The sequence below is a fragment of the Indicator indicator genome, chromosome 2 (assembly GCF_027791375.1).
Source record: "Indicator indicator isolate 239-I01 chromosome 2, UM_Iind_1.1, whole genome shotgun sequence".
NCBI lineage: Eukaryota > Metazoa > Chordata > Aves > Piciformes > Indicatoridae > Indicator > Indicator indicator.
This window is the reverse complement of record NC_072011.1, coordinates 52,231,304-52,246,201: the sequence shown is the minus strand read 5'-3', so window position 1 is coordinate 52,246,201 and position 14,898 is coordinate 52,231,304. Positions and strand designations below refer to the sequence as shown.

Here is a 14,898-nt window from a genome sequence, read left to right as displayed (position 1 = left end):
ACAATAAATGGTAGCGACCCATAAGCTTAAGTGAATAAGATGGGGATACTTCTGCCAATTCTTTACTTCATGACCGAAATCAAGGACTTTATTCACATTTGTATAAACGTGCACACGTGTACATGGTGTTTGTTTCTAGGACTAGCAGTACAAAATTTGCAGGAAAAAAGAAAAAAGTCAGATCATCCTCACATACAAATTCCTTTGAAGTGGAAGAAATAAAAGTAGGGTGAAAAAAGATTAAAAAATAAGTAGCTCTTCCAACTTTCCTGCAAATTCATTAAAAGGGAGAGCTTTCTTGATGCATGCCCTTATGACATCTAGCACCAAGTAGCACACATCAATAGCAACGCTAAATTCCTGCACAGAATCAATTTCAGCATCAGCTGTTGAGGTAACTGAAGGGAAGGAAATCTGTAAAGTGTTATCAGGTTCAGCTAGAGACAGATGGTACAGGTAAACACCTTCACTACCCAGCACTATCCTCCTTGCAGAGCAGCTGGTCTCAGCTGAAAGGCCATCTCTTTATGGTTTCCCCACATATCTCAATATTTACAATAAACACAATAATATCTTACTTCCTGATAAGGGTGCGTAGCTGACATCACTTTGCATTTTTAAACAGAAGTGCCAGTTCTACAATGAAAAAGCAGAAGTTTACCTCTCCTGAACACACATCCTCTACAAAGTTTTTAACTGTAACACCAAGGTTGACATTCTCATTATTTCCACAGCAGCTTAACCTGAAATATACTCTTCATGCTGAAGGATTTCAAAGGCTTTTGCTACCAGGCCTCAAACATTTTCTCCTAAATAGTTGCCTTTAAGGATGGCAACAAGGCCTCCCGACCAGCACATCAAATCACTACTTAATACAAAAAAAAGACAGACTTAAAGGTGGGCTTAGACAATCACAATCACTCTGCAACTCAGTCCAGATGGCCTCCAATTCACCAAGAACAAAAACTCAGTCAAGAACTTTGTAAAATAAAATTAACATGAGAAAGCCCCACAAACATCTGAACTCAGCTCACAAGAAAATAGGGTCTAGGTAGAAATACTGCTTCTCCAAACACCTAAGAGTCAGGAAGGCTTTGCATTGAGAGATAGTTCTCCTGAAATTAAGAAGGGAATCATCTGACTCTTGGTGGACTCGAAAGAATTTAAAAACCTGAGGAGACCCTTTCCTTTAGCCCATGCTTCAAAATAGGAACAGCATACCTTTAAGTATCATTTCTGCCCTAATAAGAAAAGAGACCAATCTAAACTACTATCAGGTGTCTGAAGGAAATGTGTGTTCAGAAGGAAATGGACTTGTCCAACATCCTGAAAACATCAGACACAGTGTTTTCCCCTTCTGTGGCCATTAAGATAAACAGTATTGCACAAAAACCCATTAGAGTCGCTTCAGAAATTCTATTTACTTTACACTCATTTAATTTTAAAAGCTTACTATTTTATCATATTTTAATATCTATATATGTAAAGAAGCATTTGCAGAGAACCAAGTAAAATGCATCTAAGCTAATTTACTCCAGGCAGATTCAGTCAGCCAAGATATCGCAAGATACAGTCACTAAATAACCTATCACACAAGCAAGCTGGCCATAATGCTTTGCCTAAAATGCTTTAGCAATTTAAAAGATGTAATATTGAACCATCTATAGTTAAGTATAAAAAATTTATCATGGTCTTTAAACAATAAAGTAGTGAGGCAAGTCCAATGAACATCTGTTAAGATCAAATGGATGATGAAAATTTTTCATCTTAAGAGTATTCAAAAAACATAGCAGCATCTATGCTCCTCTTTGGAAGAAATTGCCTTGTGTCACTAAAGGAAAGAAAAAATTAATATAGGGAACTGTGTTCTCTTTCTTTCTCTTAGCAGCCCAAGATGGAATTAAAACTTCCTTTAAAATAATCGGGTGACAGAAGAGACAAAGAAACTTTACGGCTCTGTTATCAAAACAAAGCAAACATCAATAAACCTCGCAGCTAGTTCCATGTATTTTCAAAAGGCACCTTATATATTATCCTCAAGTCTTAGCTCTATCTTGTAACAATTTCTAAAAGTAGAAAAAGAAAATAAAAACCAAAATCAGCCACACCACATGGATAAATTACAGTTTCTTCCAGAGTTATTAAATGCCTTTTATGCCAGGCAGATAAAACACTGGATGTTTTTTTTTTTTTTTTACAAATCAACAGCTTTGGTACACTTTACTGCTTACTTTAGTTACAGAGTGTACCAAAAAAACCACAAGAACATGTGCTTTACCTGAAACACCTAGTGTACTTACAACGAGCCTGAGTACCAAACCACATCAGACTATTTTCTGAAAATACTTGACTCTCTCCCCAGACTTGTGCTTTCAACCACCTACTCCAGGTTCATGTCACTGTGATACATTGGGAGCAGTTAGTTGTCACTGTTTCCTGCAGAACCAGAAGTCTTTGGAGAGCTGTACCACTACCAAAGGATGTTGTAAAGTTGTCGTAAAGTTGTTACTCTCAGCTTCACAATAATTAGCACCTTTCCTGTGGCTCCAGACCTTTTCTAATTATTCACTCCAGCCACATATTTTCCATGTTCATGTTTAGTCCTGTTTCCTATTGCTTGGGCTTGTCAAATCAAGCAACGCCATCCTTCTCTCTTTGCTGCCCAAAGCCCATTCACCTGCTCTGTTTCTTCCTTTTCTTTTTAGGATTATCCTGAAACAATGTCACACAAAAATCCACGGCAGAGTCAGAGATAAAAATCTAGTCCAGTCTTACACTAAAACCAGTCCATCCCGCAACACATCTCAGGGTCAATAGCACTTTAATCTACTACAGTTATTTTACTACAGTTATTTTCCTTCTTAAACAAACTACTCCAATTAAATTAGTGTAACACAGAACAGCAGATTTAATCAGCGCCTGCAAACTCCTACTGAAAAAAATACACAAATAATATGCAGGTTTTCCAGCATCAAATATGTATTTGGTAAACAGAGGCAAACCATTTTTCCTTATTCAGTAAATAAAAATTATAGCATACGGGCTAATAATAGCAACCTAGCAATTTTTATTTTCATGCCACATGTTTTAGGTTATCAGCTGCACTCTGCATCTGTATATACAATGTTTAAGAGCATAGGTGAAATCTTCATTTGGGAGTATAAAAAAATCAGGTTGCAGACTGAAACATTTTGGTCTTTTTTGGGACAAAATCATTTACTCCCTAAAATCTCCTTTTTGCTTAGGTTTTGCATTGTGTACAACTAGTAGCATGTTAGATAAATCCAAATATACCAGATATTTATATGTGGGCTTCTGTGAAGGCTAGTTTCTGTGAATAAACACACAGCTTAAGAAAGTATCAGAATAATACAATGCAGTACTGATGGTCAGTTTCCTACTTACATATTCTATGAAGCTGAGCTCTCTCTGGCTTTACAATCTCCACAAGCAAATGTCCAGATATTAGTAAATTCAGTCTAGCAAAAATTCACTGTTTGGACAAGAAAGAAGAAAGACTCCAAAAGCAGCCTAGTTCTGAAATCTTACCCTCCGAAAACACTACAGGGATACAACAGAGAGCATCCCTGCTGCTGGAACAAGAACTCAGTGAGTGTAAATAAAACATCTCCTTCACACATCATTGTTTACACAAGATATTAGAACAGCAAGCTGCTTCAACAACATGACACTTCACAGGTTAGATTGAAAAAGTACCTAAAAGATTTCTCTTTATGAGTAAATCCTCAGCTTAATCTGTTTTAGCTGAAGACAGTCTTGACTAGGCTGTGGCTGTAAACAATTTTTCCTTTCTCACAGGTATTAAGCATGCTATGAAGGAGCTTTTTAAAAAAACACAGCAATTTGATTTTTAAAATCATGGCTACTGAGAATGGAATTTAATTATTACTCCATTTAAAATGTAACACGTCTTTATATTTAAGATCACAAAGTTGGCAAAACTGATACTTAAATAACAGAAGGTGATCATTTGCATTTCAAAATTCATCTATCTTGCTTTTCCCTCAATTAGACCAAAACATGTTGATTCACAGGTTTGTGTGTGTGTTTGTTTCTTTTTTAAACTTATTTATAGAGCAGAATAATGGCCCCCCTGCTAGGCTGGCATTTGCTCAAGTTTCTGTCTGTGTAAATTGAATCTGTTACTGGAATTTTCCCCCCCTTCAGAATACCAAGGCACATTAACTGAGAGATAAAGAGATACATTGCTGATACTATCAGCCACCAGGCAGGTGGATAAAGGGAGGGATTTTTTTGTTACGTTTTGTGGGGGTTTTTGACAAATATATGATAAGAGTTCTCACGGGGCACAGAGAGCAAAGGGCTGTTTAAACAGCAGTGAATCATTGCCATCTGATCTACTAATAATTTTGTTTTTGCAGACATCAGCTGCTTAGCTTACTTTAAAACATTCAGAAAACAAAACTACTAGAAAGAGGGGGGGGATAATAAATAAATAAACCACAAACTTCACTTAAACCATATTAACACAGCAGAAATTCTCAGCTACAAGTGTTTAATTTCTTCTTTAAAGGCAAATAGGTTATTCTTGGCCAAATCCCCCACAGTTTTACTTAAAGTGATGTTGAGTTTATAGGAGATGATTTATAATCCATCATTTCCCTTGTGGATCAGAGAAACAACATTTGACTTATCATAGGTGAACAGCAAAGATTTAGTTTGGCCATTAATCAAAGTATAGCACAGGCGCTACTTTCAAGCATCTGCAGATAGCTTTGTTGTTGTAGTACTTGGTTCAGCAGGAACTTCTTTTTTTTTTTTTCTTCTCTCCCCCCCCCCCCCCAGTGGAACTATGCAACAGTAAAGTTATCCAGCTTTACTAAGAGGTTCAACAGCACTATAAAACACCATGACTCTGAGATTGTGAGTACAATTCTTGATATGCAAATCATTACAAATAAACCCCATCTTCTGTCTCCAGTTCTTATGTGAAGTTTGGCAAATTAGAGCCAGCTAAGTGCAACAGCAAAATCCATTAATGGTACAATGCCACCTGCCGTCAATAGTGGAAAAGTGCCACTTCGTGCAACACATTCAGCCCTGCTTTTAATTTATGCACGTTATAAAATGACAACTGGTATTTCATACAAAATTAATCCTATTGGTAGCAGGGAATGAATGTAGCTTTTAAAACTATCTCTTATCTTTTTGACAAGTCTCCATTTATAATGTTTGCATTTGTTCTATTTTTTTTATACACACTGCATAATCTCTTTTCTGCATATGCAGTTATATTGCCTTTCCACTTTTCACAGGGTAACAAGAGCTGAGCCAGTCTTTGCTATTCACCATGGCCAGGACCTGGTAACTGTTTCTATACCAATACTACCTTGCTTTGCCTTAATACATGTTACAGCCTGAAGTACTGAAAGTCTCAAATACAAAATCCTAGATCCTGCAAGCAAACTGTATAGTTGGAACTCCATTCTCCCCTGAGTCTGAAAACCTTCTCAATTAATACGTTGTTATTCCTAGCCTCTCCAGGAAATAGATTTGATATATAAACTGTACAACACAGATGATTCCATGCTTTCCTTCAGCCAATAAAATAACAGATTTTAAGTATGTCCTTAGGCACTTCACTGCTCAATACTTTAGGACTTCTCTCTGCATAAAAGTAACACTTGAAATTTAATTAATTAAAGATGAAATTGTTTCAAATACGTTTTTACATGTTTTATATAATTCTCCAGTACCATTTTCTTACCTACATTAAATTGATTATATCCTGCTTTAAATTTCACATTCATCCTTTCCCTTTTCTGCCTCCATAATTTGCTCCTCAATAATCAATGCACAATAAGAACTACATCCCAGGAATCATCATCTGTTCTCAGTCTCCAACATCAGACCTTTGAAGACTGTTTTGATAGACATCCTCCCTTCCTTGTGTACTTTTAAAGAGTGTATTTACATAACATCAAAATCACATTACCTACAAGTTACCATATAAAAATCCTATTCTATCCTGAACACACACCAAGCTAAACAACACAGAGACAAAATTTTACAATCCAAGTTTCTCAGTATCCTTCAGTTAGGAGAGAAAAAGAGAGGCAAGACAGAGTTTCCAGAGGTAGGGCAACACAGCACGCAATATTGGAAATCCTAGGGAAATTCAAAATGAGATAAAGACTCACTCTGAATGACGGTTAGTCACTGTGTTCTGTTACAATAAGAAATCATAGGACCCGATTAAATTTTGTGAAGATCACTTGTTCACTTCAACAAAACTTCAATCCTCCCTTCAGCAGAAAAAATAAAGCTGAGAGATACATTTACAATCAGTGTTTTAAAACAAAAAGAATTTCAAAACCCCAAACATTACAATTCCTCTTAATGCACTGAACTTGAGCACAAGTATAATTTCAAAATCTTTACTCTAGGAAGCAGCTTACAGAGGTATGCTATCATAAAGGCATGGGTACCAGGGACATAGTAAACTCAAAGTGGAAAACTATCATCCAAAAAAGGGGGGCTTTGCTTTAGACTTTGAAGTCTAAAGTAAGCCCACTAGCATGACTTTTTTTAATACTGATTGAAAGTTTTAGAGCAAAATTTACAAGCAGCAGCAGCAGCCCTGAGAAAGCTTCTTTGGCTCCAGCTATACTCCGGTATTGAAAACATAGGTATTAAATCATTGCTCAGAATAGAATGGCAGTTGGGCTCCAACATATATTTTGTACTGCTAAGTTATACCAGGTGTTACTCCTCTATGCAAAAATTGGCATAAAATAGCTACACTTAAATAAGAGTACGCTTTACAGATAGAACATTAAGATGAAAGAAATATGAAAGGTAAGAATCATAAAGCAATATCCACTCAGCCATCTTGCATATATTTAATATTTGCATTTGCAAATCTTCATCTTGTAGATCACTAGTCACAGACACACAAAGCAAACTGCAGCTTGGGCTAGGGCAGAGAGGGTGGAGAGGAGAAGGCAATTTAACCAAGAAAAGCCCGATGGAAACCACACCTGTGCTGTGAGGTGGAAATAATGATGGTGCAGAAAACTTTATCCTTGCATTTGGGGACTTCTAAATATTATTTCAACTGCTCCCTAAACACTTAATTACTGCAGGAGTTGGCTGGTTGGGGCTTAGGGGGCTAAAAAAGCCTCTCTTTGGATCCTCATTAAAATACAGAAAAAGTAAGCTTTGACATTCACAGCTCATTAATGATGACAAGGTGGGAAAAGGCCGCACGCTTCCATCTTTGCTATTGCTCAACTAGCGAATGCTTTGTAGGAGGCTGGATTAGGGAGGCAGGAGGCCTCTTTCTAACAGGACATCATACACACTGGCAACCAGGACACAATTCTATTTCACAACCTGAAGAACTGCTGGGATTCACTGATTTCCTTTTTCTTGAAGTGGAGTGAGGGTTAAAACAAAGGTGTTGGGTTTGCTTTGATAGGTAAAAAGAATTATTTTCTGTAATCCCTGCCCTTTTGACTTGTATCTGGATAGAAAATATTTTGGCTACTTTTTATCTGAAGAGGATGGCATTCAGATTTCTGTTGGGATCCCACCACCTTTATTAATAGAGAGCAGTTCCTTACAGTATTTCAGTTGCAGGACTAAATCACAGAGTAAACAGCTGATGCCAAACCAAGTTCAGAACTTCCATTGCTAGTCACTATTACTCTCAATTTTACTGAGCACATTTGCAGACTGTGAGCTTGAGGACTACCTGTGTGCCAAGCTGCAATGCCTGGCCAGACCACGCACTGAGCAGAAAAAGTTATGTCAGCATTTCAAATTCAGAACAAAAAGAAACTGAAAATCTGAATAACCTCCCAGTAGTCATTTCAGCTCTAAAAGTAGAGGGTTTTAAGCTAGCTATGAAAATTTTAAAATATTAAATTCTAAGTAAAACACTTGATTTTTAGCTGTCACTACCATTTGACCACTATATTAGCAGAAAATAAATTGGAAAAAGGAAAAGAGGGAGGGCTTGGTTTTCAAGTGCCATCCTTGCTACAAAAACCCAAGAGATTGATTTTATTACCCTCATGATTGATGAAAGCGGTTCTAAGAAAAGAGCTGTCTAAACTATTTCAAAGCCCGCTGTAGCTCATCAAAAATGTCAGAGGTACCTCTGAGCCTATTAGGGATGTATTTTTCAAAATGCTATGGGTTTTTTTCCCCTCCATGTTCTTTGCGTATATAAATTTTTGTATTTTTAAGGCTCTCCATGTCATCTTTTCAGTCTGCCCTTTCCCTTATTTGCTCCTGTCAGTTTATCAAGATCTCCTCACACACAGCAAATAACCGCAAGAAAACAAAACATTCCTTAAATTTGCTTAAACAAGACATTCAATACAATCACACTTCATGGAAACGATCTAACAAGCATTATCATAGTTCAACAACAAAGCAGTTATGAGCCCTCTAGCTTTTTAAGACATTCCAGAAAAAGCAAAGAGAATTCAGATATTGCATGATCTCAAGTTCTACACTATAGAGGCTCTGTGAGAAAATGAAAGCTGCTAGTCTACCTTCCAAGTGAAACATTGTAGGTGATTGCTCTAACCTGGGGCACAGTACATTCTCTCCATGGCATCGTTGTCACAGGAATCTTCAACCTCCCTCCACCTGCTAAAATACGTTAGCTGAATGTGTCCTAAAAACAAAACGACAGGAGAAATCAAAACATTTTTCCCTTCCATTTTCTGCAGAAGTGAACTGTAATTACTCCTTTTGTAGCTAAAAACAGTATCATTAAGAATAATGGCATCATTAAGTACTAGAAGCTATTACTGGGGGTGAATTTGCTGCACTGATAATGAAGCTCTAGACAGGAAATGAAGATACTAATTACAAGATAAAACGCCTACTCAGTTAATTGGAAGCAACAGCGAATAAAAAGAAATGCATTTGCAAAAGTTCCTGACCTCTATCATTCAATAAGATGTTGTTTGGGTTCAAATCACGGCACACAATTCCTTCTCTATGTAAAGCATCAAGGGCTACAACCATTTCAGCTGCCCATCTTTGAATGCAATTCTCTGGAATATAAAACCTGGAGGTTATGGATAATCTTTCATCGAGGTCCTGAAAAATTTGATGTATTTCCTTCTCCCCTGCTACTGCTATTTTGTCTTCCCTCTTTGGTGCTGTCTTTTTACTTTCGGTTGCTGGTAACAAAGCCGAGTCCATTTCCTCTTTCCCAAAGTCTTCAGTTTGATCGGAAAACAGCAACACTGCTTCGTTTCTTAACATATCTCCATCCAAGCTCACATCTTGAACACCTGAGAGCGAGTTGGAAACAAATAAACTTTCTTCTTTGCTCGTCATGTTTAAGGAGCAGGCTCCAAGCCCTTGAAACAGAGCCCCGTCTTCTGAACTACCTACCTCTTGGTCAGAAGTAAAGAGTGTCCCAAGAGCTCCCTGAGTGACACTGTTTTGTCCATTTGCTTCCCGGTGGGAAGGATCACCAAATTCTGGTGCCACATGATTTGGCTCTTGATGAAATGCTTTACAAGGCTCTGCAGAATTATTTAACTGTAAGACATCAGGTGTTTCTAACAACTTTACTTCCAAAGTGTCCCCATTAGTTTTTGTAAACTTGTTTGGCCTCGATGCTGCTGACTCTTCTGTTTCATCAGACATACCAGGTAAGTTTATTAAGAGATCAGGCCTTCCTTCATCAGTGCTATTTACATCATCAAAAGCAGCGTCCTTAAAGGAGATAACTGGCACAGAGTCATTTGAACCTCTGCTTATGGTGTCATGAGCTTTGACACCCGTTTTGTTCTCGAGGGCATCCAAACTTCTGTCATGATCCAAGACAGAAAACAATGGCTTCAAAGGTTCTGATTTCAGATTATATAATTTTTCTCCAAAATCGAGCCCCAAGAGCTCACTTGTGCTATCTTTGCTGTCTATCCTGAAGAGTTCCATGGGGCTGTTCTTTGATTTAGTCAATGAGTCCAATATCCTAGTAGGGCTAGCCATTCCTGACTCATCATCGTCAATGACAAGCTTTTGTTCCTGAGATGCTATCTGAGAGGTGAAGTTATCACGGCCAACAACGCTGCATTTCTGCAAGCAACTCCTCTCTTTGGTATTTAGACCTTCACTCTCCAGCTTAACCACCGGTTCCTCATTTAGAGAACCAGAATCAATTTTTTCTTGCCCGTACTCATTGCATAATGTTAAATAACTAGTAGTGCACTCTTCTTCTGAGCTGGATCCTGAGTCCATCCACTTTGAACCCTCTTGGCCATCCTCCTGGTTGCTGCTGTCATCCTGAGAGCTTGGCGTTAGGCTGCTCTTTAGTGGGACCACCTTTAGTGAGCTCCCCCCATAGCTTTCTCTGGAATCAGTGCTGCTACCAATTTCTTTAGGAATTGGTGTTGGCTGCTCCAGGTATATTTTAGCTGAACTGGATGTCCTGGGTTCAGGAATTTCAAAGCTCTCTTCAGGACTTCTGTTTAAGAACTTACTGAGGCAAGACCACAATTTTCCTCCTGCAAGAAAAGAAGGGGGGGGAAATCTCTTCATTCAAAATAGAATCAGTTTCATTATGAAATAAGCAAATAACCTCATTGTCACAATACACTACCCCATTATACCCGCAGAGCAAGTTGGATCTGCTACCTCAGGAGGAAATAATTACAGGGACTGTAACTTGTTTTTCAAGCAGATCTGTATTAATATATAAATATTTAAAGAGCTGCATCTGAGATTAAGCTTTTTTTTTTTATTATTAAAAAAATCTTCAGTAAAGTCTCATTTCAGAGTCTGTCTCAAGTTGCACGATGGTGACTATTCTCCATCTGCTGTCTCAAAAGAAAGCAAAAACTAGGGAAGATCAAATGTTTTAGTGTCCATCACCGGTTCTGTCTGTACTGAATATTTCTGTATCAGAAGCTCATCAGCAATACGAGGGGAGACAGACTGAAGACTAATAATTAGCAAGTTTGGGAAGGAGAAGGGAATTATCTCATATTAGCAGGACATTTTAAGGATCTCTGTCTCTCTTTGAAGAAGTAGGGTTTCGTTAATTAAATATGGATGTATTCCCCCCCCTTTAACTTCAGAACTCAGGGGTTTTTTACACCTTGATGCATTACACAAGAATTTATCAATACCCTAAGTTACGCTGGCAAATGTAACTTCATATCAAAGACTCTAAGAAGCTCCAAAAATAATAATTAAATTTGAAAAATAAAAATTAAGACTCTCTACATTTCCAAATACTGCAGATGCAAAGAAAAAGCTCACAGATTACAACATTTAAATTGCACAAAATAGATCAAGAAGTACTCCATCTCTTGCATGTGGCAAAGGATTTGGCTGAAAGCTAGAAAGCCACCTTTGATAACGTAAGGAAAAATGCAAAGTCAAGACACTTATATTTAAAAGATTGTACAGCAATTCTGGAAAACACAGGAGTTCTAATAAAAAATCTTTGTAGAAGTGAAAAAGAAAAAAAAAGTATTCAGCCTACTGGGCATCTGCAAACTTGCAGTTTTTGTTGCTTTTGTTTGTTTGTTTTGTTGGAGGATGTAATTTTTTTTTTTTTTTTACTTATTTGGGTATATTATTTTATATTTTTCCAAAACAAAGTCTTTAGTAGTTATTTTCAAACACTTGCCATATCAGGCAAAATTCCTTTAAAAAGTACCAAAAAAAATAAGAAAGCGTTTGTTTCATTGCTGGTTTTGGTGAAACTAAGTATATTTAAAAGTATTAAGAGGGAATTCTAACGGCTGGAGTCCAATGGTAAAAATGACAAGTTAGCTGTATTTATACACACGCTATCTGCCATTAAGCCACAAATGGACCTTTTAGGTCAGGAGGACCCATGCCAGCTTCTAGAAGATGATGAGAAAAGATGCTATGTAAATGGAGAAACAGAAGCAGCACTCACAGGAAATGGAACTGCTACAGTGACCACTGTATGGCATAAGCTCTTTAAATACACACACAGATGTGTTCAAAGTACCTACACGTGTGCCGTGTGCCTCAGCGGCACACATGGCTCATCAGTCACTCCCAGCAGAGCAGCAGCCCTCAGCCCAGTGCAGCAGCTTACTCTGAGCTTGCCTGGTTCAAGTGACCTGCTGCCCTTCCTCAGTGAGACCAAGGTCCCTAGTCCTGCCAGAAGTGCCTGATGAGCAGTACCTTGCCTCTGTGGCAGATAGTGGTTCCATGCAGACTCTTAAGATGAATCCACCTGCCTTAAATCCAAGGCATTACACAGCTGTTCAGCAGGGCAAAGAAGGAGCCATGATACCATGCCTTCTGAGCCCCCACAGCTTGCATAGGACATCAGAATTACCTTTTTTTTTTTTTAAGAACTGATTTGATAAAAACACAACTTGTTCATCCCATAATCACCAATTCCTTTCCTTATTTTCACATTTTTATACTTATCCATGCATTTGCTATGGAATAGCAGGGAAAAAAATAAGAGGGAAAAAAAGAATGAGAGAGAGAGAAACGTGCATATTTTTATATGTGTATGAAAGAAAGACTTTCTCCTCTTTTCCACATTTTTATCCATGACAAAAGCAGCAAAACGAAAGTTTAAATTTACTCAAGATTCTGATGGAACAATTAGTTTTATTTATAATTTCAATTACATGATTTTAAGTGAACAGTGCTTGCAAAAATAGCTTTGCTCAGTTCATCAACTAAGTATGAAATTATTTAGGTTTCCCCACTCCGTACCAGACAATAAAATCTCATTTGACAGCCACACCCTTTCTACATTTAATAAAACATGCAAAGTCTCCCCATCCTACCTGCATTACCTTAATTAGGACAAGCAAATGCTAAATATTTCCATCTTCATATTACTAATATTTATTCTCCCAGTACTGCTTTACAAATTTCTTACGAAAACACAGATCTCAAGAATCAAAGGGAACATTACCCACAAAGACCAACATTACATTTTTGCAGCATTGGACAGTGCCTGGCACAACAGCACCTCAGCCTCCAGGCATGTCTCTCTTTATTAGCACCACCAGTCCCTCCCTCAGACACTAGTAAGAACAGGCCTCTCTAATGGAGGCCTGGGTTAAGCTGTGGACCTGAGATGTAGAAAGCTCAAAACCTTCTTTCTGTTATATTGCCACAGTTGCCATTAGCAGATACCAGACCTGCTTTTACATGTGACAGCTGAAGGGCTCTCACTGACCTAAATATTCCATACCCCTGTATTAAGGTAATAAGGGGCTGGGCTGACCAGGAATATGAAAAGTGAAGTAATTATCTTCACACAACTTCACATTTTACCTACAGATAGGTCAGGCTGCTCCTGGGATAATTCCTGTCTTCTGCTCCCTCCACCTCACTACACACAAAATTCCATACAGCCTTGACTAGATTTGGCCTCTACTTAAAGTCTTAGCGTAGCTTAAGAAATTAGGAACCCCAAGAAGGATTAAGGAAGGAAAACAGATGTGTGGGGATCAATCTTTTAAAACCACACAGAAAAAAAGTCTGGAAGAGTCAAGGGCTTTGGCTATGTTTTTTTAAAATGTTCTATTTCAAGTTATTTCAGCAAACCTATAATTAGCAAACAACATTAGAAAAATCTCTTTATCCTTCAGTATGTAGGAACTCACCACTACCCACCTGTGAAAACAGAACTGTAGCAATTACTCATTTTCCATTTGTAAATGTATTCTTTTACTTTTTTAAAACACAAGTTGCTCATTAATAATCACTAGGACTTAGAAACCATAGTGGAAATGACCACTTACTGCAGCTCCAATTTAGAGTTAAATGCAAGCAAATACAGGAAAAAAAGAGATATTTATTATGTCCAAATATGTTTACATACAAATATTTCAAGACTGGCCTCCTGGTCAAGTAGAAATACGTAAATAAATGCTATTCAATAATTGTGTTTTATAGCAAAAACCAACAATTTTATTCCTTTCTGAAAATGTCCAATCCAGGGTCAAACAAGAGTGATATTTGTATCTGGGTATGTAATTATGCCTTTATAAATGACATACTAATAATCTTTCCCTCTCTCCCCATGTGTTGTGTAAGATCAAGAAAACCCATTAGCAAGCCATGCTAATATAGTATCAGGAATCTATAAAAACTAAAATTACAGAAATCAATCCAAACAAGTAAGCTTCAGTCATTGTTGACTAGTCTAACACACTAAATAACTACAGAAGCCAGTGTTTGAAGCTGAAGTTTGTTAGTGTTTAGTACAATTTCAGTGTTGACATAACTAATTTTAAACACTGTTTTCTTCTACCATGAACCGACTCTACACTCAGTATAGCTTGCTCTTTCTAGTTTTATTAGCACATGAAAATCCCCAAGCTCTACATTTTTCTGCAGTTATCCAACATAAAATTACTTATTCAAATTGCCTTACTTAACCACATTTCCAGGACTCCAGAGGTTATACCTCTGCGTCTAGAGGCAGGTTCTAAAAAGTTAGTGCCCAAAATAATCAACAGGAAATTTCAGCATAAAGTCACCAAGTGATGAAGCTGGATAGGAATCTTGTTAGTTTTATAGTATCTTAATATTACTTAAAAAATTTCTGACATTTTTGGTATTAATAGCACTTGACAGCATAATATCAATGGGAAGAAGTCACAAACACTATAGAGTAGATATTATAGGATAAAAGAAAACCTAAGGATAAGCAAATTTAGTCTCCTAAATTTGTTTTTGTTCTAGCTGACAAGAAAAATTCATTACTTGTTGGATTTTTCTTCTCCCAGTGCTTAGACACTTACAATTTGGGCTTCACATCCTGAAAGACTGGCTGCCTAAGGAGATGTATTACAAAATAAATTTACGGCTTTTGCTAGCTTGGCCCATGAGTTTACTCTAAAGGACAATATACTTAAATTCCTGTAG

General features: G+C 37.4%; 1 protein-coding gene across 5 annotated transcripts in view; it reads right to left on the bottom strand.

Moving 5' to 3' along the window:
- The window catches only part of RPS6KC1 (ribosomal protein S6 kinase C1), a 94,766-nt gene that overhangs the window by 9,461 nt on the left and 70,407 nt on the right, over positions 1-14,898 (bottom strand). For all 5 annotated transcript variants that reach the window (XM_054394098.1, XM_054394104.1, XM_054394111.1 and 2 more), the window contains 2 exons: positions 8,943-10,520; positions 8,582-8,671 (listed from right to left, as the gene is read on the bottom strand). In XM_054394098.1, coding sequence (XP_054250073.1) covers positions 8,582-8,671; positions 8,943-10,520 — 1,668 coding nt within the window. The remainder of the gene's footprint in view (positions 1-8,581; positions 8,672-8,942; positions 10,521-14,898) is intronic.